Here is a 25,774-nt window from a genome sequence, read left to right on the forward strand (position 1 = left end):
GGAACTGGTGGCGGTGAACCAATTAAAAAAATGTTGTTCCTAAATGGGTAGCCTTTAATGATCCCTCAATAGTAAATGAACATGTGAATTCGCTAAATTAATATTACAAGCAAGGCATTTAAGGGGAGACACTGTGCATAATTTATAAATTTAAATTCAAGATTAAGAATTTTTGCCAGCCTAAAGTTCCCAAGTTATTTGTTTTTTACTCATTTTAGCCTACCTAACTACTCTTAATCTTGTAATGGATCTTTTTGTTGGCATTAAAAATGGCCCTATTTAAGTTTATAAATGATCTGAAGTATGGATTTTTGCAATGGAGCATTGGACAGTTAGCAATCTAAATTTGATGTAGTTCCTGCCCATGCAGCAAGGTTTGATGGGGCAGGAATGGAGGATGGGAAGGTCGATGATGCAGAGCTGAGGCCGGAGTCTTTCCTTAAAATAATTTTAAATGTTCTTATTCTTCCCATCAGATGCATCAGATGTCACAACACATTCATCAAAACCACAAAATCTTGTGACTGCAAATCAAGTATTTTGGTAAGCAAAGGATATTCTAAAATTTGCTTATAAATGTATTATGCATATTCAAATCATGTACCAATTGATGGATTTAGAAAGCCACAAAATTAGCAAATAGACATTGTCAGTTATATTCACATGCTTAAATATTATACTCAGTAACATCATCTGGTCAAGAATAAAAGCACTTGAAATTTATTTTATTTTTGTTTCAATTGCAATAGGTGTGTTTTTAATTCAGAAAATGAATATTTAGAATAATATGCCCAGCTAAGGAACAAATCTGAAAGAACCTACACTGAACTGAGCTAATACCACCATTGCTTTCAATTCTTTCTAGACAGGAGGATTATGCTTTCTTGCTCAGCCAAAAGCCTTGACCACCTCCGTTGCTACAAATATTATCTATGCAAAAGTAAGTAGAATGAAAATTACTAACTGGTGCCTAAGGCACCACACTTAGTTTGAAAAGTTAAAGTTTTATTTATTAGTCACAAGTAGTCTTACATAAACATTGCAATGAAGTTACTGTGAAAATCCCCTAGTCACCACATTCCAGCGCCTGTTCAGATATACTGAGGGAGAATTTGGCATGGTCAGTTCACCTAACCTGCATACCTTTCGGACTGTGGGAGGAAACCAGAGCACGCAGAGGAAACCCATGCAGATACGATGAGAACATGCAAACTCCACACAGACAGCGATTCAAGCTGGGAATCAACTTGGGTCCCTGGCACTGTGAGGCAGCAGTGCCATTCACTGTGCCCAGTCTAGGCCCAGTTTCTTCAAAATTATTGCAAATGCATAGTTACATATATTACTTATTTTAGGAATAACTCCAAAGTAAATATTACTGTTGTAAATGGAATTGAGAATGCCTGAATGTATTTTTCTGTTCACGCAACATCAGAAATGGCAATTTTATAAATTTAGTGAAAAGAAAGATCTTTCTTTAATGAAAATAATCATAGTTACATGTATTTTTATGCGAATTGACTGTGCATTTTTTCAAATTGTCTGTAACTTCTCTACAGTGCAACCAGCTTCTAGTACAAAAACAAAGCATTGCAGTTGCAGTTGCAGGAATATGGGTTGGGACCCTAGCAATGCCAACTCGGCAGCCCAGCACTGTCAGCTTGTCATCCTGATAGGATTGGGGGCTGACAGGAGCAGGTCTGGAGACAATGGGACCTGAGTCGATGGGGCCTAATGGTGGCTCTGAGAGGGTGGAATCAGAGAGGGACGGAGCTCGATGGGGGAGGTCTGTGGGAGGGGAGGGAAGGGGGGGAACTCTGCATCGAGAGGTGGGGACTCATCAGGAGGGATGCAGCGATTGGCCAGGATGACGATCAAGTGGGAAGTGATCGGAGGGGGGAGGGGACAGCAACTGGGGGGAGTTCCACTGGGGCAAGAGGATTGTTGGGGGCATAGTGTATACAGTATTCTTGGAAGTCAGAGTGCCTGTGCACTGGTGTCCCTAGTGCTCAGCAGCCATTTTTCCGTTTAGCTGATGTTCTCCGCAGTCCCCCCCACCCCATCACAAACTGGCAAGATTCACAATATGGCCGCTGTATTGCACAGTGTGTCGTAAACTACCACCACTTACTTCATTGGAAAAATGACAAGAAAGTGGGAGGTTTTCTCACCCATTTTACATTTACGGGGCAATCTTAACAATTCATCATGTTGGTCGATTGGTGTGGTGAGCTGTTAAGATCAGGCAAGAGGTGGAAAATTAGGTTTGCACCTGGTTTCTCACCTCTTGCAATGTTACCAGCTCCGATATGCCTGTGAAATCAGCCTGGTGCCTTGGAAGGATGCAAGGCTGATTTAAATATATATGAGGTAATTTCAGTGTGACTAATGAGTCCCGGACACAATCATCCAGGCGCACTTATCTTTACCTGTTCGCAGGTGGAGGCACTCTGGCAGCCATGGCACTGCTCCCCAGGCATGGGGTAGTGCCAAGGGGGTGGGACCTGAAGGGGCAAGCCCATTATAGGAGATGGGACCACAACAGGGAGGCAGGCAGAGAGCAGGTCCGTAGAAGGCTTACTCTGTATTGGGTAATTGGCTGGGGCAGTGTCTATCTGGGGCGGGGGAGAACATTGGAACCAGCAATCGGCCTAGGAGCCATAATCAGGGGCAGTGCTCAGTTGTGGAGGGGAGGGGCAGGGGTGGATGGGATTAAGGCAGCAATCGGCTGGGGTAAGGAATCAGTCAGCGATCAACCAGTTGTTGCGGGGGGGGGGGGGGGGGGGCGGGGTGATATCGTGGAGTATATACAATGCATGAGAGATCAGGCAACCTGCGCAATGATATTCCTACAAGTCTAAGTGTGAATAGACTCTGTCCACTCCCTCTACTGAAGAGAATCACATTTTGCCTCTTTTTTTTTCTAAATGCTGTATGATTGCATCTGGGAGCTTGCCCAGAAAATGGACGCAATTCTCTTTTGCTCGGCACTTGGATTTTTTTTGGTAAGGTCGCCCCTTTAGAACTCTTCTGAGAAAATTCTGCACTATGGGCCCAATTTTGCCATCAAGTTGTGCCCGTTTCCACGTGTGAAAACTTGGTAAAGTTGGGTGTAAGGCGAATACATGATGGCTTGAGGGGGGAGCAGAGAGAGGTCTGCTGCTACACTGCCTCTGCTCAGTGAGGGAAGAGGAGGGTCTGCTGCCACCCTACTCAGTGAGCTCTACTCAGGAGGGGATTTTCTGCCACTCTGCCTCTGCTCAGCGAGGGGGGAGGAAGGATGCGCTGCCACTCTGCGGGTGATCGGTGGAGGTGAAGGGGAACAAGGGATTGTGACCAGTCTGGGTAGCAGGGTGAGGATGAGGTGGAGGGATAAAGGAGTCATTAATGTTGTGGGCTGGGGCAATGTCTGTGGGGACCGGGGGAGCCATTATCTGGCCTGGGAGTGATGTGGCAGGGGAGTGTTTTCCTTTTTTTTCCTGCGCATGCACAGTTGGTGGCACCGATTGGAGATAAGAACATAAGAAATAGGAGCAGGAGTAGGCCTTCTAGCCCTTTGAGCCTGCCCCGCCATTCAATAAGATCATGGCTGATCTGTCATGTCTCAGTTCCACATTCCCGCCCTCTCCCCATAACCCTTAATCCCCTTGCCTATCAAAAACCTATCAACCCGCGTCTTAAATATATTTAGCGAGGCAGCCTCCACTGGATTTAAGCCCTGCCCACAGGCTTTTGCAGCATGATTCAGAATCGCTGCTATATTTTCAGGCAGAGTGCATATGGGGGCACCTGAGAGTGAGTCTAAAAGTCAGTTCTGAAACACTCTCAGTTTCAAGTCCGCCCAGCAGTTAGAATAAAAATGGTATAATAGGGCCCTGTATCTCTGTAACAGAGCACAGGTGCAATTGGTCAATAGTGCCATTCAACCTAGTGCCTTTCATAGAGTAAGTGGTTAAGGCCTGAAATGCACTGTCAGAGTGTGTGGTGGAGGCAGGTACAAAGAATTAGAAAGGGAATTGACTCTTATTTGAAAAGGAAGAATATAGAGTTACAGGGAGATGGTGGGAGAATGGCAGTAAATGGATTGTCATTTGGAGAGCTGGAACAGATGGTTATGGACTGAATAGGCTCCTTTTACACGGCAACAGTTCTGTGATTCTGTGAAAGTTCAAAATTTGTGTTCTGCTGCTGCTTTAATTTCTTTATCAAGGAATAATTTCCTGTAAACAACTTCAGCGTGAAAAATTGTAACATTTAATCACTACAAATTGAGAAAAAATGTCATTATTTGCATACTTTGTTAATGTGCAGTGTAAAATCTGATTTAAGAACTTTATTTAAAATATTGAAACAAACTTAGACAATTCTCAAACACTACTATAAGACTACTACCACTTCTTTACAGAATTTAAAGGTGATATCTGCTTGGTTTATCAGCCATTTGAAAGCATCAGCTATTGCATGTTTGGTAAGTTTTAGAAAAATACTTCGACAGGATTTTAACTTGGAAAGTAAACATCTTTTAAAATTGTAAACATGATTCCACCTTCACTCCAATCATCCGCTTCTGGACTTTAACGGATGCACCTCCCCTTAATCATGGCTTTCTGCAATCTCAGACTTCCCTTCAATCTCTGGCCCCCCCTGTCCCTGTGATCTCTGACTAGCACAGCCCCATGACCTCCGATTCTCACCACCCCTGTGGTCTCTGACATCTCCCAGCTCCCAAACCCTCTGACTCATCCCCATTCCCTGCAATTTCAGATTCACCCTGTGATCACTGACACCACACCACACATTATTTGCAACCTCACCGTTCCCAGTGATCTGATGCCCCTAACCCTGCAATCTCCAATTTTTCCCACCTTCCTGCATCTCCAATTTAAATTTCTGACATTCCCCTAACTCCACGATCTCTGATGCCCCAGCGATACATAGAAAAATGGAAAATAGGAATAGGAGGAGGCCTTTCAGCTCTTGGCCTTCTCCACCATTCATTATGATCATGGCTGATCATCCAACTCAATAGCCTGATCTTGCCTTTCTTCCATGTCCTTTGATCCCCTTTGCCTCAAGTGCTATATCTAACTACTTCTTGAAAATATATGACGTTTTGGCCTCAACTACTTTCTGTGTTAATGAATTCCACAGGCTGACCACACTCTAGGTGAAGAAATTTCTCCTCATATATGTCCTAAACAGTCTACCCTGTATCCTCAGACTGTGACCCCCGGTTCTGGGCACCCCCCCACCATCAGGAATATCATTATTGCATCTACCCTGTGTAGTCCTATTAGAGTTTTATAAGTTTCTATGAGAGCCCCCCTCATTCTTCTGAACTCCAGTGAACACAATCTTAACTGACTCAATCTCTCCTCATACATCAATTGTGCCATCCTAGTACTCAGTCTGGTAAGATTTCTTTGTATTCCTTCTGGAACAAGAGCATCTTTCCTCAGATATGGACACAAAAACGGCACAGAATATCCAGGTGTGGCCTCACCAGAGCTCTGCATCAAGACATCCCTGCTCCTGTACTCAAATCTTCTAGCTATGAAGGCCAACATACCATTTACCTTTTTTATTGCCTGCTGCATCTGCATGCTTATCTTCAGTGACTGGTGTATGAGGACATCCAAGTCTTCTTACACATTCCCCTCTCCTAATTTATGGCCATTCAGATAGTAATCTGCCTTTCTGTTTTTTGCTACCAAAGTAGATAACCTCACATTTATCTAAATTATACTGCATCTGCCATTCATTTGCCCACTCACTCAATTTGTCAAAATCAAATTGAAGGATCTCTGCAACCTCCTCACACCTCACCTTCCCACTTGGATTTGTGTAATCTGCAAATTTGGAGATAATACATTTAGTTCCCTCATCTAAATCATTAATACATATAGTGAATAATTGGGGTCTCAGCACTGATTCCTATGGTATCTCACTGCCATTTGGAAAAAGACCTATTTATTCCTACTCTTTGTTTCCTGTCTACCAACTAGTTTACTATCCATCTCAGTATACTACTCCCAATCCCATGTGCTTTAATTTTACATAATAATCTCTTATTTGGGATTTTGTCAAAAGTCCAAATAAACCACATCCACTAGCTCTCCCTCATCAACTCCTTGAAGAATTCCACTAGATTTGCCAGGCTTAATTTCCCTTTCATAAATCCATGCTGACTCTGTTTAATCCTGTCACTTGTTTTGATATAAAATCTTTGATAATGGATTCTAGAATTTTCCCTATTACCAGTGTCAGGTTTCTGGTCTATAATTCCCTGTTTGCTCTTTACCTCCTTTTTTGAATAGTGGAGTTACATTAGCAACCCTCTAATCTGTCGGAACTGTTCCAGAGTTTATCAAATCTTGGAAGATCACCACCAATGCATCCACTATTTCTTGGACCATATCCTTAAATACTCTGGAATATAGATTATCAGACCCTGGGGATTTATCAGCCTTCAATCCCATCATTTTCTCTAACACCATTTCCCTATTAATACTAATCTCCTTCAGTTCTTCGCGCTCACAAAACCCTGTGTTTCCCAACATTTCTGCTCGTCCTTCGTGAAGACAGAACCAGACTGTGTATTCAGTTGGTCAGCCATTTCTTTATTCACCATTATACATTTCCCTGGTTCTGACTGTAAGAAACCTACATTTGTCTTCACCAATCTTTTTCTTCTCACATACCTATAGCAACTTTTACGGCCAGTTTTTATGTTCCCATTATTGACTCTTCCTTGTCCTTGCAGTTTTCAACAACCCCCATGTTCCTGACTTCCATATACATCCTCAATCTCCTTTTATCTCCCTCTCAAACTTCATCTGCAAAACTCAATCTCAATATGAAGACCCAACTTTGATCTTTTCCTGCAACAACGCACTTTGCCATGATCTCTCTCCCACCACCCATCCCTGGTCCTCCCTCCACTCAGTTCCACACTGTGATCTTGTGACACAGGCTCTCCCACCCAATAAACAACCTGCCAGTCAGTCAGACTGGCTTCTGGGCAGGAAATTTGATCAAAACATTTGAAAGATATCACTGTTAATTACAGCAGGACATACAGCTCTTCCCTGGAAGTTTCTTTGTTTCCTGTCTGCCAACCAGTTTTGTATCCACTCCCAATCCCTTGGGTTTTAATTTTACATGCGAATCTCTTATGTGGGATATTGTTGAAAGCCTTCTGAAAATCCAAATAAACCACATCCCCTGCGCCCCCTCCCAACCGCACCACCCCCCTCCCCCCGCCCCCACCAACTAACCCAACCCAAACTCGTCCACTTCATTGTAGCGATTACACGTGGAAACTTTTGATTTCAGCATAATCATTACGAAGCTTTTGAAATCTTTAAACTTTTATTACAGAAGCAATTGAAATAAAGTTTAAAGTTTAATTATTGGTCACAAGTAGGCTTATGTTAACACTGCAATAAAGCTACTGCGAAATTCCTCGTCATTACGTTCCGGCACCTGTCCAGATACAGCAACCAGCACATCTTTCGGACTGTGGGAGGAAACCAGACCACCCAGAGGAAACCCATGCAGACAGGAGGGAAATGTGCAGTCTCCGCAAAGACAGTGTCCCAAGCCAGGAATTGAACCCAAGTCCCTGGTGCTGTGAGGCAGCAGTGCTAACCGCTGTGCCACCGTGACACCCTTAAAATAAATTCTGATGAAGTAGAAATTAACCTGCAGTGTAAGAATGACAGTATGCTTTATATAACATTCCTCTCAGTTTGTTATTCTAATAGAGGCATTAATATATTTAAAATAAAATGGTTAAAATAACAAAAATAGTCATCAAATATGTTAACTGTCTTACACTAATGTCAGAAACAGTAAATGCTAACCTTGCATCTTACTCACTGATTCATCAATTAGCCTTGTGAAGTACACAGAATTTTATTGAGTTGGATCTATTAATTATGATTCATTTTCATTAGAAAATTCATTTTTTTAGTTAACATTTTTATTTTTTATTATCAGAGATTTGCAAATCTTACTGCCTGCCAGGCTCTCGGGAACATGTGTGTCATGACCATGAATTCTTTGAACATCGCAACACCACCTAATGATGCTTGTGGACTTTATCAAACCATATTTAAAAAGACAGTGCACCTTGGAATTGTCAATTCAATAAACTCTTGGTGAGTCACAAGAACATGCTGTTGACTGATGATAATCCGAAATTCCTTACTGAGCAAACAACATTTTGATCATCAGGTAAAACCAATGTTTTCCGGGACTCAGCATGAGTCGGGGGTGCATGTAAAATCGGGCAAGTGCCCGGCCCACCACCTTCCCATCCACCCCCGAGTGCACCCCCATAAAATGGCAGGTGGGCGGATTTCAAAATCCACAACCTGCCATATTTAAATAAATTATTAAGGGCCAATTGACCCCAATAATATCCTGCCCACAGCATGTGCCTGCCAGGCTCTTGGGAACATGTGTGTCATGACCATGAATTGGTGTGGGCAGTCTGGCGGGAGTGGGCAAATCATTTTGTCTTTTAAAGTTTTCTGAAGGGCAGGAAGGAAAAGGATGTACTTTCTTCAAGCAGATTCCTTTGCACATTTTGGGATGGCTCTGCTGAGATTGTATCCCCACCTTCTTCCCACCCGGTCCTCTCCCTCAGCTGCCCAAATCAGGACTGCCGGAGTTGCCACTAATCAGACCTCTAGCTTGCCATGGCTGATGTGATTATCGATGGAAGCTTTATATATCCAATACTCCCTCTTGCTCTCTCTCTCTCCACATCCACTCCCACACCCCTCTCCCCTGGCCTTACCATCTCTAATTACACATTCTGTTCTCTGATCATTCTACCTTTTTTTCCTGAGTTGAATGCATAAATTATGAGTAAATGATTTAAAAAATAAACAATCAATATTTACTGAAGGTAATTAGAAGAATTTCAGAGGCAAGTACACACATGGGAGAAGTAAGAACTGTCATTGGAGGAGCAGCTCTGTGTTCCCCATGCCTGCTGCTCCTCAAATCCCTGCTCTGATGTCAGTTTGATCTTCGAGAAACTTGGTGGTTGACTGGCTTACAAAAATTATCTAGAAGACCTGGTTCAAAATTTAAAAAAATCAGAACTTTTAAATCTAGTCTTTCAAATCTACAGCCCTTCCTCTGACTCCTCAAGCTGGACAAACACAACACTAAGCCTGGAACCTCTCAGCCCCAGGGTCCTATTGTTTTGTACAGGTGCGCTGCCCTTCTCCCAGGTCTTGGACATGGGGTCTATGTCCACATATATTCATACCTAGTCTTCCTCCACCATTTCTCTCTGTACCATCAGATTACTTGGCAGACATTCCTGAAGGGTCACAACTTTCCCTTATAATTTAGGAAAACCAAATACATCACCTAAAAATTTGTCACTGACTCCATCCCCTTTCTCAGGCTGAATAAGGTCATTTGCATTTGATGTTCTGTTTGACTTAAGTTTGACTTAAATCTTATATGTATATTCCAGGATCAAAGCTAATCATCTTCATCTCTGCAGTACTGCTAGCATCAATCCCAAGTTCAGTCCCTCCACTGCTAAAACACCTGCATTATTATCTTCTGATCTGCTTGGTATTTTTCAGGTTGACCTCCCACCCACAACTCTTCATACATTCAAACTCAAAACATGCCCTGTCACAAGCTATTTTTCAATAAACCATCAGTCCATCCTTGTTGTCCTACATTGACTCATCCCAAATGCATTAAATTAAATTCCTGTCTTTATTAACACTTGCATGACTTTTCCCCACCTAGTGGTGGCACCTTCTTAAAATGGCATTATAGTGCCAACCTAGATTATGGGGACAATTGCCCCCAAATACTTAAGAAAATACAGAGGCTTCAAGGTGGCAAAAATAAATTTAAAATGCCAGGGTAGCTCATGTTTAGTGCAATATATCATCTTCATAAAGAAATTGAACTTGCACAAGGAATAGCCACCTGGGGGATCAATATGGAGTTGATGCCACTTAAATTTCTTGCTAGTCCTCATTAAAGAAGCTGCATGTCCTTCTTGTTGAAAGCACTTGATCTAATGGCATCTACAAAGCAACTGAGTTGTTAGAGAGAATTTTGAGCTTCTCTCAAAGGTATATCAGTTTTGATTTCCCTGTTCAGTTACTGCTGGAGGTTTGAAGAGGACTTTTAAAACAGATCTGGAGACTTTGCCACAAATTCACTAAGATCACTATGAATTTCCAAAGAGAGGACATGCTGTGCTACTCTCACTTGTTGGACTTACACAAGTCTCCAAAAGAAAGGGAGTGTTTGATCATCTTATTAAAAGTCTCTTGATCTGCAAGATGAAAAGGAGGAGGACATGAGACCCCCCTTCAGGTAGAGAACAATCGCTTATTCCCTAAACCATCACAACCAGGAAACTATTTGAGAACCAGCGTGTCCTATCAGTCCTTAGGCCATCCTGAAACCTGTTGCTGTACGTCAGCCAGCTCATTCCACATCTTAAGTAGACATGGGTTCATGGAGCCCACATCCACTGCTCCATGAAAATTGTTTATAATTAACACTTGTGTGCTCAATCTCTGGTAGGTTTTACTAATGATAATAAAGAAACTAAAATAATAATCGTCAGTTAATGTCAAAATTGCATGTTAACACTTGACTTTCAAACAGGTGCATCCAATGACCACAGGACCCTCTCAGCATCCTGTTTTCACCCATTCACTAAAATTATCTCATTGTGTTTAAGATTGTTGTGGAGCTTGAATCCATTGTTTTCAGGGCTGAATAAACTGCCAAGTTTGCACAATTACTTCTGGTTCAATTTATGATTAATTTATGGCTTACTTTAGGAACATTGAGAACGGCACATTGGGTTCACTTTGTGCTTCTAGCCATTTATTATGTTTCACAATACATAAACATATTCGGACAGTGCAGTTTCAGTACAATTATCAAAAGGATAACAGATCCAACATTTTGCGCAGCAGGAATGATTAGTTAATAGAACAATAAAAAATGTAATGTCAGTAATGAAAACAGTGTAAGAACTGAGGGTAATATGGGTAATATTATTAAAATAAAGGCGTCAAAGAGTTGTTTAGAGCACAAAGGAGGGCATTCAGCCTGTTGAATCCATGCATGCTCTCCTTGGAGAAATCCAATCAGTCCCACTCCAAGCTTGTTCCCCATTGCCCTTCAGGTTAATTTTGTTCAGGTGCCCACCCAATTTCTTTTCAAGATCATTGATTTATTTCTGTATCCATCAGCCTCATGAGTTATGAGTTCTTACAGCATAAAAACGTTCTTCCTAACACACCCTCACATCTCCTTGCCCAAAAAGCTTTAACTTTAAAGGAGACACATAGAATGATGAACTGGTATATGTATGATGTCTTTGGGTTATCCCACAACATTCCACAGCCAGTATTACTCATGAATTGTTCAGTCAAGTGTTGAATGCTTTTATACCTCTTGAACATAGCTAAAGTAACTTGGGTGTGAGTGGGGGGAGGAGGAGCTGGGGAGCTGAGTGGGGTGGAAGGGCATAAGTGAGGGCTTGATTAGGGAGGAAGGGCATGAGTGAGTGAAGGAGAAGCTGTTTGGGGAAGGGAAAGTTGAGTGAGTACCAGGGAAATGGATTAAGAAGAGGGAATTCTGAATGAGTGTGTGTGTGGGAAGTGGGTTGGGAAGAGGTGATGCTGAGTGAATGAGTGTATGGGAGGAGACTTGTTAGGAAGGAGTGTGTGGGTGTGTGTACATGCATGTTTCTACATGCATGTTTCTACATGCATGTTTTGTGGGGAAGATAGACTGATTAGGACATATGTAGTGATGTGGGATAAGGGAGTTTACTGAGGCAATATGGGAATCTTGGCTGAAAACTGTATGAGTAGATTAAATAATATTTATAATGTACTTTTGAAAAGATCGATTTTCATATTAGTATATTATATTAGTTGCATTAATAGAGCCTTAACTTTTGACTAGTGTCAGAATGAGATGGCCTGCAGGAATTAGAAGAATTTAATGTGGATTCACCTGCTCTTGAAAACTGCTGATAACCAAAGCTGCTTGGAGCCTGCATGGAAAGCCTCCACACAGACTCTAGCTCAGTCCATCTCTGGCAGATTCAAGGAGTCATGATGTGGATATGCCGGTGTTGGACTGGGGTAAACACAGTAAAAAGTCTGACAACACCAGGTTTCAGTCCAACCAATTTATTTGATAGTAAACTCACTAGCTTTCAAGGTTACCCCCTTTGTCAGGTAAATGGCTCATTCACCTGACCCATTCACCTGAAAAAGTTGTCAGATTTTTTACCGAGATTCAAGGAGGCCATGCTTCCTTTTTTACTGCATTAGCTGCGTAAAGTAGCTAAGTTTAAAGGGACCAGTGAAATTGACAGGTCAGGGAGAAGGTATGTATCCAAGATAAGTGGATGGGATTTGGGTGGTCTGGAGGGCGGGTGTTCAAAAGTTAAGGAGTCAGCTAGATGAGAAAGGTTGAAGTTCAGGGGGTTGGGATGGATTCTGAGCATTTGGATGATGTCCACAAGTTGGGGATATGCGTGGTCGGGAGGGTTGGAGGTTGGTGGTTTGGAGGGTGGAGAGGTGCTGGAGTTGGAAATCCAGGGACGCACAGGTCGGGTTGATGGTGAAAACCATGGGCAACCTGTGGTTTGGGCAGTCGGGGATGGGGTGGGGGGGGGGGGTTGTTATTATTTAAAATTCAATCATGGGCCAGCACTTATTACTCATTCCTAATTGACTTTGAACTGAGTGGCTTGCTGAGTCTCATGTAGCTACACTAGGTAAGATTTGCTTCTGTATTAATGAACAAGATGAGTGCTTATGACTATCTACAATGGGTTTTTTTTATTGACAAATTTCACCACAGTGGGATAATTACCCAGGTCTCTAGAATATTACCCTGGGGTTCTGGATTACTAATACCCAAAGGTTGTAATATAAATCACATTGCTGATGGTTCCCAGTGCAGCACAATTACCCAGTTACAGCCTTATATGTTGATTCATTATATGCAAGCTTAAGTAATGATACACTGAATGTCCCTGTGCTGCTTTACTGCTGTCTTGCTTTTGCTGATATTTGGGGTCACATTCATTTTCGATTTTTTTTTAAATACACATTTGATCATGGGATTTATGCATCATTGGCAAGGCCAATCTTTGTTACTGATCACTAATTGCCCTTCAGAAGGTTATGGTGAGTTAAAATGGGTCACATTGGAAAAAATGCATTAAGTTCTGCCTTTGCTTCACATGTACATACTCCAGCAATGTTGTGTTCTGTTGTTAGTATGGACTTCATCAAGTGTTGTGTGCACTAACTGCACTGAATGCTGAAATGCTAAAGACACTTTGGTGATTTTATACATATGTACTGATCTCCAGCCCTGATAATAGAAAGTAAACAAGCCTAACAATTCCGCCCTTTGAAATGACCTGCAAGCATTTCACTACAGATCTTAAAATGCTTTAAAATTGCATGAATCTTTTCAGACCTGAAATGCATTGCTTGGAAGCATGCTGGAGACAAGTTCAATGAAGGCATTCAAAAGGGCATTAGGTGACTACTTGAATAGACACACTGTGCAGGGATAGAGGTAAAATGCAGGGGAATGACATTACGTCATAATGCTCATTTGGAGAGCCAGTGTGGGATGATGGGCCTTCTATGGCGTAACAATTCTGAGATTCTGAATCTTGGTTTGATCTCCCAGTATAGAGCAAGCTACATTGTGAGCAGCAATTAGAGTATACCAACTTGAAAGAGGGGCCATAAATCGCTGTTTCATGTGGGTGTGATTGGGGCCTAGGATGTTGAGAAAAGAGGAAGTGAAAGAGAGCAATTACATCTGCAGCATTTGCATCAGGAAGGAGGCTGGAGTGTCAGGTGTGATTGAGGAGTGGACCAAGATATCACAGAAGAAGCAGTGCCTTCTGAATGCTGAATGGAACAGGAAGAAGAAGTTGGGTGGGATTTTCTGGTCCTGCCCCCTACTGGGATTGTGCAGTCCCTCCAAAGGCATTTCCACCTGGCTGACAAAATTCAGCCCTTATTATTATTCTCACATTCTTGTGTACCTATTGATAAATAACAATGTATATTTATATCAAATATGTGAAAATTTTACCTCTTCTCAGGCGGAAGACTCTGCCCTGGTTGTACTATATTGGCCATGTTGATGGTGTACCGTTAAGAATTCTTCGTCAAGAACCGTTTCCAACTGCATTTCATTTTAAGCCATATGAAGTAAGTAAATCAGTTTTTATTTCATTGATGAGCCAGGCTAGTGTGAAAATCAAATCAAATTCTTTTACATTTACAGCAAATATTAAGGATTTAGTGGCTCCAAAGTTTGGTTATTTGCAAAGCAAATGTCACTCATAGATTATCATGGCAAAATAAAAAGGTAGACGTATTTTAATCCTTAAACAAGGCAAGTGACATGGTTGATGGTTGTCGCAAGGGCACGTCCAGCACACAACATGGGCAGTTACACTGAAAGAAATAAAGGTCTCGGGCTAAGTATGCCTATCTTTGGCTGTACACAACTGAGAGGCCCAAGGACAGCTTTCACCTCTTACAGGGAGGGTGTGTTGCACTACAACTGGGTATGTGTTCAATATGAACTACATTTGTGCTGTGAAGATTGGCTAAACATGCAAGAGAGCATGCACCAAGGTTTTCCAATAATGCAGCAGAGACCTTGGTTCGAATACAATTTCCAACCAGTTACAACACTGACATAAACCAGACAATGTGAAAAATTGTTCAGGTATGTCTTGTTCAGAAAAATTAGGACAGATCCAATCTGGCCAATTCCCAACCCATCAGCTTGCTTTTAATCATCAGCAAAATGATGGAATGACCCAGAACATCCAGTTTTCAGATGATCAGAAATCCCAAAACAAGGAGTCTGCCAGAATTGCCCTAAAAGTTTTAACTGCCAATAGCAATTCCCCTGCTTGCTGGCCACATTGAAAAAGTCTCCAAGTTAGCATCAAGAGATTTTTGACTGTCCCAATTTAGTTATTTCAGCAGTAACCCAGGAAATATTTTAAAAATTGATGCCAAAAGAATTGATAAGTAACTATAGAACTGATCCCACTGACTATCTGCTTTGATTTCCCTGACCCCCGACACCCCCAGAACCCTCGAACCTTCCCCCCAATCTCTGACCCCTCTTAATCCCTGAACTTTCAATTCACCTCTGACTCTTTTTTTGCAAATTTGTTTATTGGATGTGGACATTGCTGTCTGGGCCAGCATTTATTACCCATCCCTTGAGAAGATAGTGGTGAGCTGCTTTCTTGAACAGCTGCAGTTCCTGATGTATAGGTACACCCACAATGCTGTTAGGGAAGTAGTTCCAGAATTTTGACCAAGCAACAGTGAAGGAACAGTGACATATTTCCAAGTCAGGATGGTGAGTGACTTGGAGGGTGGTAGTGTTCCCAGGGATCTGTTCTTCTTGTCCTTCTAGATGATAGTGTTCATGGATTTGGAACATCTTGCCAAAGGAACCTTGATGAGTTCCTGCAGTGCATCTTGAAGAAGGTATGCACAGCTGCCACTGTTCATCAGTGGCGGAGGGTTTGAATATTTGTGGAAGGGGTAACAATCAAGTAGGCTGCTTTGTCCTGGATAATGTCAAGCTTCCTGAGTGTTGTTGGAGCTGCATTCATCCAAGCAAATGGAGAGTATTTCATGACATTTGGCCTTGTAGATAGAGGGCAGGCTTTTGAGGATCAGAAAGTGGTTTACTCACCTCAGGATTTCTAGCCTTTAACTTGCTCTTGCAGTTACTGTATGGCTAGTCCAGTTCAGTTTTAGTCAATGGTAACCCCCAGGCTGTTGATAGAGGGGGATTTAGCAATGGTAAAGCCATTGCTGAACTAGAGGGCTGGAGGGCACAGCCTCAAGATAAGGGGGGCGAGGGTGCAGTTTAGATCAGAGTTGAGGAGGAACGTCTTCACTCAAAGGGTGGTGAATCTCTGGAATTCTCAGCCCATTGAAGTGGTGGAGGCTACCTCGCTGAATATATTTAAGTCACGGGTGGATAGGTTTCTGATAGACAGGGGAATTAAGGGTTCTGGGGAGAAAGCAGAAAAGTGGAACTGATCCACTTCAGATCAGCAATGATCTTATTGAATAGCGGGGCAGGCTCGAAGGACTAGATGGTCTACTCCTGCTCCTATTTCTTATGTTCTTATTGAATATCAATGGGCAATGGTTAGATCCTCTCTTGTTGGAAATGGTCATTGTCTGGCACTTGTGTGGTATGAACACCACTTAAGCCCATCCCTTTTGTCGTTGAGAAGGTAGCAGTGAATTGTCTTCTTGAACGGCTGCAGTCGCTGATGTGTAGGTACTCCCACAGTGCTGTTAACATAGAACATGACAGCGCAGTACAGGCCCTTCAGCCCTCGATGTTGTGCCGACCAGTGGAACCAATGTAATGACCCTCTAACCTAAACTATTCCAATGTTATCCATATGCCTATCCAATGACCATTTGAACGCCCTTAAAGTTGGTGAGTCCACAACTGCTGCAGGCAGGGCATTCCATGCCCTCACTACCCTCTGAGTAAAGAACCTACCTCTGACATCCGTCCTATAATTACCACCCCTCAATTTAAAGCTATGTCCCTTCGTGTTAGCCAGCACCATCCGAGGGAAAAGGCTCTCACTATCCACCCTATCTAATTAGGTCTCCTCTTAACTTTCTTCTTTCTAACGAAAATAACCTCAAGTCCCCTCAGCCTTTCATCATAAGACCATCCCACCATACCAGGCAACATCCTGGTAAACCTCCTCTGCACCCTTTCCAATGCCTCCACATCCTTCTTATAATGCGGCGACCAGAACTGTATGCAATACTCCAAGTGTGGCCGCACCAGAGTTTTGTACAGTTGCAACATGACCTCACGGCTCCAAAATTCAATCCCTCTACCAATAAAAGCTAAAACACCGTATGCCTCCTTAACAACCTTATCAACCTGGGTGCCAACTTTCAGGGATCAGTGCGCATGTACACCGAGATCTCTCTGCTCATCAACACTACCAAGAGCCCTTCTATTAGCCCTATATTCTGTACTCCTGTTACTCTTACCAAAGTGAATCACCTCACACTTTTCCGCATTAAACTCCATTTGCCACCTCTCAGCCCAACTCTGCAGCTGTTCGGGAAGGAGTTCCAGAATTGTGACCCAGCGACAGTGAATACTTAAGCATTCATTTTCTACAACTCACAGACAATGGCAGCAGTGTGTACCATCTATAAGATATACTGCAACAACTCACCAAAGCTCCTTCCTTCCAAATCCACAATCCCAACCACTTAGGACAAGAACAGCAAATGCATTAGAACATCACCACCTGCAAGTTCTCCTCTAAGCCACACATCATCCTGACTTGGTATTATATCACTGTTCCTTCAGTCAAAATCCTGACGCCCTTCTCAGGAGGAGTAGGAGCATTAATGAATTGCAGTGGTTCAAGAAGGTTGCTCACCACCACCTTCTCAATGGCAATTTGGGATGGGCAACAAATGCTGGTGACATCTACATCCATAATCTTTATAATACTAGCTGACAGGTCTGTAATTCCCTATTCTTTCACTCATTTCTTTGCTAGATAGCGGGTAATATTTGCCACCCACCAATCTGTTGGCTTGTTCCAGAATCTACAGAATTTTTGATTTTGATGACCACCTCCTTTAGTACTCTGGGATGTAGATTATCAGGCCCCGAGGATTTGTCAGCTTTCGGTCTCATTAATTTTTCCAACTTTTTTTAATAAAATTAATTTACTAAGACTTATGATTGAGCTGGAATGCCCACAATTATAAGTTGCTTAAAGAGATGTGGAGGGTTATTTAGCTGGAAACTAGTGCCTGTAGGTGATGAAGGAGGAGCGCTTATGATTCCAAATAAACCTGTTGGACTTTAACCTGGTGTTGTGAGATTTCTTACAGTCCCTACCCCAGTCCAATGCCGGCATCTCCACATCATTCTTAATTCAAGACAGATAGGCACAATAACACCAATACAAGCAGAAACACACTTAGAAGAAGATCCACAATTGTTTTTATTAATTTACAAAAGGTAAGTTGTATACATGAATATTCTTCCCATTCTTCTGGATGACTCTGGACACTCCTCTATCCACCATGCTATAGACATCCTTAAAAAAAATCAATTCAATGAGTAAAGCATGCCCACACTTCACGAAAAGATGCTGTCTTACTTTGATTATCTGATACTAATCCACATGGTAAGTTCTATTGCATGTTAGCTTTAAACCCAAACTCAAGGAAGTACTATAAAGTGTGATTTTGATTTATTGGCCTTTATCATTCATGTCTCATTGCTTACAGCATATGAAACTGCAGTTTGTTATTGCCAAATATGATGCACGAGGTCATTTTCTTCATTGGGAAAAAGTCACTGGAGGTACTCTACAGGTAAACTTCGTAAAATATTTATTCTATTAAGTCTAGTTAGGGTGTTTCTTTCTTTTGATTGAAATATGCATCAAAAGAAAAGCCTGTTAAATTCCAAATGTTAATTCTTGATGTCTCAAAAATTGAGTTGATTATTAATTTAATGTTATCTTTATCAACATTGTTTATCAAACTATTAGGTATTGGGAAGCCTAAAGCCATTGGCTTTGCTTCACACTCATGCTCAAAACTGTGTCCCAACCAAGGGGGTGGGGCCTATTATGGATGGGGTCTGGTGCGATTGGTGGGAGTGAGGGGTCCCGCAATCACTCTGCATTGGGATCAGTCTGAGATGGAGGGAGGGCAAAGATTGGGGTGGGCTGGGAGGGGGTGAGCGGTCTGCCGGTGGAGAGGGGCCTGCTTCCGGGTGGGGGTGTCTGACCCCAGGAGCAGGGGTCGATGGAGGGGGGGTATGCTGGGGTGAGAAGGGTGCAGGGGTCTCCACTGCTGGGGGGTGAGACCCGGGCATCAGGACGGAGGGTGGGGTCAGGGCTGCTCCAGGAATTGCTGTGGGGGCTGTGATTGAGCTGGCCAACAAACGGGAATTTGACAGATGGGGACCACTGCATGCACAGAGTTCCAAAAGTGCCAAAGTCCAGCACAAATAGGCTCTGCTCCGCTGGATTTTTAATGAGATTCACGACTGGGACCTCTGCATTGCACAGAGTGAGAAGATTCAGATGAGAAACTAACTGTCAGAGCAGACGGGATTTCGAATAGTTTTCCTGCCAATTCAGCACTTCCAGGAGAATCCCCACCCCACCCCCCCAGCGTAACTGTTTTTGAGAGTAGATCCCTTTTAATTTTAAATTGTAAAAAGCAACGGTTGGTGCCTGTAAATTTACCAATCAGCAACAGTCTTCAGCAGACATGTGAGGGAGCTTCTTCCAATCAGAATCATGGATGCTGATTTGTGCATTTGACCTGCGACAGTTTCAGACTCAGGGTGAGGTTAGTGACCAACGCACACGCACACACCTCAAGCAGAAATCCCACTGTCGTGCCTTCCAGTCACATTGCCAGTCTCAGGCACAGAGGCTGCAGCGTTCTTCCATATATTTCTGTGCAAAGGTACAGCAAAAGTACACTTCCATTGGTAATTTGCATGAATATTAGTCTGTTGTCACTTTTAATGTTTATATATCTCTGAAATTTATCACAACAATTAATGTGATTTGCTGTCCCTCTAATGTTTAGCATAGAAGTAAGCATGCAGAGAAAATGCTGCTGTCTGTTTAGAAGATAATAATTTGCTCTCAAACTTTAAGGATCATAAGAAATTTGAATGTTACAAAGTTAAGCAATGATCCAAAGGTATTCAAGCACTCTTATGTTTGCCTTTAAAAGACTGTTTATATTTTCTGTTGAACAACAGCAGACGTTTTCTTTCGCACTCATTTGTGATCAAAACTGTGGGTTAAACGTTCTGGTCCCCATAGCAATGAGCATTGTGGCAGGTGGGACCATAAAATTTGGAGTGTGTTTAAAAGTCATTTTTGTGCTGGGGGGGCGAAATAGGTTGCAGATTTTCCTTTCTGACTTTCACAACAGGTTGGGTTGCCGCTACTGCCATGTCGGGAACCATATTTACATGCCTTTGCGTCTCATGAATCCTCAGTGAAAATGCAGCTCACTAGGATCATGTTCGCACTCCCAATCTAATCACAATTAGGTGTGAAACACAACCAATATAACTGACATATGTCTAGCGGACTGCAGTTTCAAGGTTTGTACCCGCCGCATTCATTGCTCTGACTTGGTGCCAAGGTTGCTCAGGCAAGACCAGCAGGAAGGGAAGAGGAAGGGTGGAAGGCACACGCTTGACCAAGTTGGTGATTAGACAGAGGCAAGCGAAGAGCTGGAAGGCACATGTTTGGCTGGGGGAAGGTAATTAGTTAGAGGCAAGAGAAGTGTTAGAAGGCTCACTTGGGGGATGTGATTGGACAACGGCAAGGAAGGGGTGGACAAAAACATATGGGACTTGATTCTCCCATCCTGACGCGCATGTTTTTTGGCGTGCTTCCATTCTGTTATTATGCAGCTAATCTGTGATCATCAAAAGCAGATTATTGAGGCCCACGTGTGGTACCCAGACCTTCGCGGGCCCTTAGCATATTCAGGGTTGGCTCATCAGTGATAAAGGTCACCACAAAAAAAATGACACCCATTTGGCAGCTATAGAGAGTTTTTGAGGAGAGGTACAATACGGCTCTGCAACATATTCCTTGATTGAGCAAACCATTGGCCTTTTGAAGGTGTGTTTCAGATGTCTGGACCGGTCAAGCGGTACTGACCAATACTCACCCTGGAGGGTGTCATGCATCATCATGGTTTGCTGTACTGCATACAATCCAAAGGGATGTACTGAGTTGGTAGATGGAGAGATGAAGGAACTGCACATCTCCTCCAATGAGGAGGACGTCAAAAGTGATAAAGAGGTGAGGATGTAGATGCCCCATAGGAAGAGGCCATATCATGAGTGAAGTGTGACAGACATACCTGTTCATGATGAGATTCCAATGAAGATGACTAGCTCATTGAAGCCCATTTCACCTTAATGAAGAACATTTGTCTCAGAATGAGTAATCACAATTTTGTGTGATGATGGCCTAATCCTTGGAAGGCTAATCAGCATATGGAGCATGTGGTAAATCTGTAATGGGGTGAAAACTTCAACAGCACACATTACGAAGAACCTAGACATGATGCAATCCTTTAAATTATCATACCATCACTTCATTGCCTGTAGCAGTAAAGGAGGCAGTACTAGCACAGCAAACGTCTGTGCACTCATTGGAGAATTACTGGAAAATTGCAAGGCACCTCAATGATGACAGTGATAAATCACTGGTACTTGCTTGACTGTCTGAACCCAGACTGGGGCATCTCTCATGCAAGAATAATATTTTGTCCTCATCACCATACTGAGTCCCTGACATGAGATCATTCTTACAGAAGCTGTGATCTATCACCGTCAATCCTGGATGCATGTCTGACTGTCAGGTTACCTTTGTGTGCATGGTGAGAGCCTTAGCCATTGTCTGATCATTGACAAGCATTCATGAGTCACCCTTCATCTGGAACCTCCCAAATTCATATCCAACATTGCCTTGGCTTCTGGGAGTGAGGTAGCCCAATCAGTCTTTACACTCAGAGGGGAAGGTTGACTTGGCCTGACAAATTGGATGAGATCATTCATTCTTTTTTTGGCACACGAGGATCCTCTTCTGAGGTCCACAGGTACTGATCTCCCTGGCATCTTCCTGCCAAGCCTGTGTGGATCTGCACCCCACGCCACAGGGGTAAAGGTCCTCCTGCCAGTCCTCGACTACCCGGAGGAGCCTCACCAGGTACCTCTCACTGAAACTTGGTGCAGAGTTCTCATCTCTTTGAGGATCTACTGCTCACCACATCAAATTCTAGGCTATAGTGAGTGATTGTGGGTGCTATTTAAATATGGCACCTGAACCTTCAACCTGATGAGGTAACAGTGAGGTGGATGAATCCTAGCCCACCGCACCATTAGATACGACAAGTTGCTCATTTGTGCATACATAGAGGCGAAAAGCAACCATCCCACAGTCCAGCAGAAGTTGTGCTGACTTTCCCACCTGCCACCGCACTTAGGGCCCGATTTTACTATTACTTTGTGCCCGTTTTTAGGTGTAAAACTTGGTAAAGTCAGGCATGAGGCGAATAGTGTGATCCATAACCTCTCAGTGCCAGTTCCCCCTTTACCAAAGTCGGAAAATGGCCTTGGTCGGGACTGCGCCCAAAACGGGCATACATTTAAATTAACTCAGTGGGCTGCATCCTATTTACCGACATTTCCCCCTTTACCACCACGTTCGCCCATTCGGAGTTGACACAAAACAGACATGCTCCATGTAGGTCCTATTCGGATGCACCATCAGTGAGGGTTCGTGAGGAGGTAAGTGCTGAGCATCTCTGCTTGAGATCGGTTGGGCTGCGGGGGAGTTGGATCAGTGGGGAGGAGGGGGGGGGTGGAATTCGCTGACACACTGCTTGAGAATGGTGCGGGGGTAGAGTGAGGGTTGATCATCTTTCCTGAGATCAGTGAGGGAGGAGGAGTATCCACTGGCACTTTGCCTGAGATTGGTGGGGGAAGGGAGGAGTGGCCCATGGCAGGGGTGTGGGGTGGGTGGGGGGATAAGGGGGTCAGTAATGTTGTGGGGGTGAGGCAATGCCTGTGGGGGCCGGGGGAGGCATTATCTGACCTGGGAGGGATGTGACTGTGGAGCAGTTTTCTATCATTTTTTTTCCTGCGCATGTGCAGTTGGAGGTGCCGATCGGACCTGCAGGGTTTCTGGCACATTAAACCCTGCCCACAGGCTTGTGCAGTGCAATTTGGAATTGCTGATACTTTTGCAGGGCAGAACGGGTATCGGGGTGCCTGAGAACGGGTGTAAAAGTCGGATCTGAAATGTTCCCAATTTCAAGTCCGCCCAGCACTTAGAATTAAAATTATAAAATAGCACCCTTAATGTCCGAAACTTTTTTATGGGTAACTGGAAGGGTGGTACGGGGAGGAGGATAGAAGATCAAGTTTGTATGATTCACATCAGAAACATACATTTCACTGATCCCCCTCCACTCCCTTTGCTACTTTCCAGCTCCTTTGTTAACTGCACCCTAAGATTATAATACCTAAAATCAGCAAAGAAATATTGCAAGCACAAACAACCTAGTCAGTTTGGTCACTGCTTTTTTCATGCTTTTGACTATTTTTGAGTGTTATGTCTCTGCATGCGGGAGTGACTGGTTGTTGTGTGGCTGGAACGGAATGCAAGTTTTAAAACTTAACATGCTAGTGCCTGCTGACGCAGTTCAGTTTTTTTAATTAACATCAGTGACAAGAGTATGACTGCATTTGAAATACTGGACATCCGTAGTCTGCAATTGTTAACTAGTTTGTCACAATTGATGTAAAGTGTTGCTGGCAACGAGAATCGAGAAAATCTTGCAATGCAAAGAAGTGTGTGAGGTGCTTAGTGAAGCATTCTCTGAATTCCACAGTGGGATGGGCCATTGAGAGCCGTCTCAGGTTGTAAAATCACAAAAGGCAACTAAATACTAACAAAAAGGATTGTGGTTTTGCAAGTTTAACACCAGCATGCAATGACTATCAATCTAACACTGGCAATGTGTGCTGCTCATGCACCTTTTGCTGCTGAAGATTGCAGAAGAGCCCTTTTTTCACAATCCAACTTTTGGTAAACTAGATATTGAGCCAAAGGGAAAAAGATTCTCCCAAACCACACACACCCCTCCCCCCCTTCCCCACCGCCTCCCCAGTATTGAATTGTCCATTAGTGTCCATAGTCTCTGACTGGAAGGTGCAACAGGAGACGTGGGAGCAGTACTTAGTTGCCATGTAATTACATGTCACCTTCGTGTTCATGCCAATTAAAACGTCATCACACGACATCCTACTTTCAACTGTCCCTCCCTCTTATTCCTATCATTGATCACCCAACATTTCAATCCTCATGGAGTCCGGTCTTCCAAGGCTTTTCAATGTGTCCCAGTTTTGACTTTTGAAAGTCTAGTCAACCTAAACATTGAGTTCAACTATTTGTCAACTTTGTGTCCCCATTTTATTTCTTTATATGTGCCAGTCTTTACCTTGTTTTTCATGTTTTTGCTTTCAACAATAGCTGTTCATTATTCTGCTGTCCCCCCTCTAGACAAATTGTTTATCTCTTCACTATGATCATTACCAATCCTTCTGCCTTTTGTACCTTGGACTAGAATTTCACATTTTTTGAGCAGGCGCACGGCGATCCCAAACCCATGTGTAATCAGGCAGGCATCCCAATGCCATCGACCATCACGTGGTACTACAATCAAAGGGTCAATTAAACCCATTATTAAGACCATTGTTGGGAATTCTATGTGACCCTTCTGATTTAATGGTCAGAGCACAGGCCACTCTGCCAGGTAGCCATCAGGTTTTTAAATTAAACTTGATCCAGGGTGGGATGAAAGTAGACCAAAGTCATGGCAATTTGAATAGATGAGAGTTTAGGTGCGAGCTGGTTGGAGGATGTTGTCTGACAGTTTTTTTCTGTGTTTTTTGGGGGACTCTTTGGATTACAGGCTTTTTTAAAGGCTTTTACTGAGTGTCCCCTTCTGTGCACTAACCGGTACCATTTGTATTTCAGCAAATGGAGATTGTTTACTTCATTGGAGGGACTTCCTCCAAAGAGGAGAAGAGGGCCAGAAGTGTGTGCAGACCAGGTGTCCACATGCTATATCCCAAACAGCAATTTTAGAAGTGAGGCACTACCATAGGGGTGCAAGGCCAGTAGAAAGTACAAGGCAGAAGGGTCCACAGAAAATAAGCAGTTCTATTGTGGTATTGTCATTGGACTAGTAATCTAGAGGCATACGGGTCAAATCCCACCAGGCAGGTGGTGGAATTTACAGTCCAATGATGACCAAAGAAAATCATGTCCTTTAGGAAAGGAAATCTGTCGTTCTCATTTTTAACTGCCCTCTTAAATTGCTTAGTTGTGTCAAGCTGTTACAACCACCCAGCATCTACCTACCACTAGAAACAACAACTCTCGACCTACAAAGTCCTCCTTCTTAACATTCTCATGTGGGAGTGTCCTAGACCCAGCCATCTTTAGCTACTTCATCAATGATGTTCCTGCTATCATAAGGTGAGAAGTGAGAATGTTCAGTGATTCCACAATTTGTGACGCCTGAGATTCTGAAGCCATCCATGCTTAAATGCAGCAGGACCTGGACAATATCCAGGCTTGGGTTGATAATTAACAAGTAATATTCATGCTACACAAATGCTAGGTAATGATTATCTCCAATAAAAGACAATCTAACCATCATCCCTTGTCATTAGTGACATCATCATGACTCAATCCCCTGCTATCAACAGCCTGAGAGTTACCATAGACCAGAAACTGAACTGGATTAGCCGCATAAATACTGTGGGTGCAAGAACAGGTCAGAAGCTAGGAATTCTGTGGCCAGTGCCTCACCTTCTGACTCTCCAAAGCCTGTCCGCCATCTACAAGACACAAGTCAGGGTTGTGATTATAGTGTTTATGTTTACAGTGCTTTAAACTTACGCTGGCTGTGTCATTGGAGGCAGCATGCCGACTATGAGGTCCTGTTGGCCCTGATGACTTTAGCAGATGTCCTCTGGCTAGCAGACCCTGTGCAGGCACCCCATAGGAGGGAACATCCAGTGCCATGGCTGGGTA

General features: G+C 43.2%; 1 protein-coding gene across 1 annotated transcript in view; it reads left to right on the top strand.

Moving 5' to 3' along the window:
- tmem67 (transmembrane protein 67) overlaps window positions 1-25,774 on the top strand; it is a 130,509-nt gene that overhangs the window by 38,657 nt on the left and 66,078 nt on the right. Inside the window, exons 5-10 of the mRNA XM_080194964.1 lie at window positions 477-543; window positions 866-940; window positions 4,406-4,468; window positions 8,002-8,162; window positions 14,162-14,270; window positions 18,399-18,485. Coding sequence (XP_080051090.1) covers window positions 477-543; window positions 866-940; window positions 4,406-4,468; window positions 8,002-8,162; window positions 14,162-14,270; window positions 18,399-18,485 — 562 coding nt within the window. The remainder of the gene's footprint in view (window positions 1-476; window positions 544-865; window positions 941-4,405; window positions 4,469-8,001; window positions 8,163-14,161; window positions 14,271-18,398; window positions 18,486-25,774) is intronic.

The sequence above is a fragment of the Carcharhinus amblyrhynchos genome, chromosome 8, assembly GCF_965287045.1.
Source record: "Carcharhinus amblyrhynchos chromosome 8, sCarAmb.v2.hapA, whole genome shotgun sequence".
NCBI lineage: Eukaryota > Metazoa > Chordata > Chondrichthyes > Carcharhiniformes > Carcharhinidae > Carcharhinus > Carcharhinus amblyrhynchos.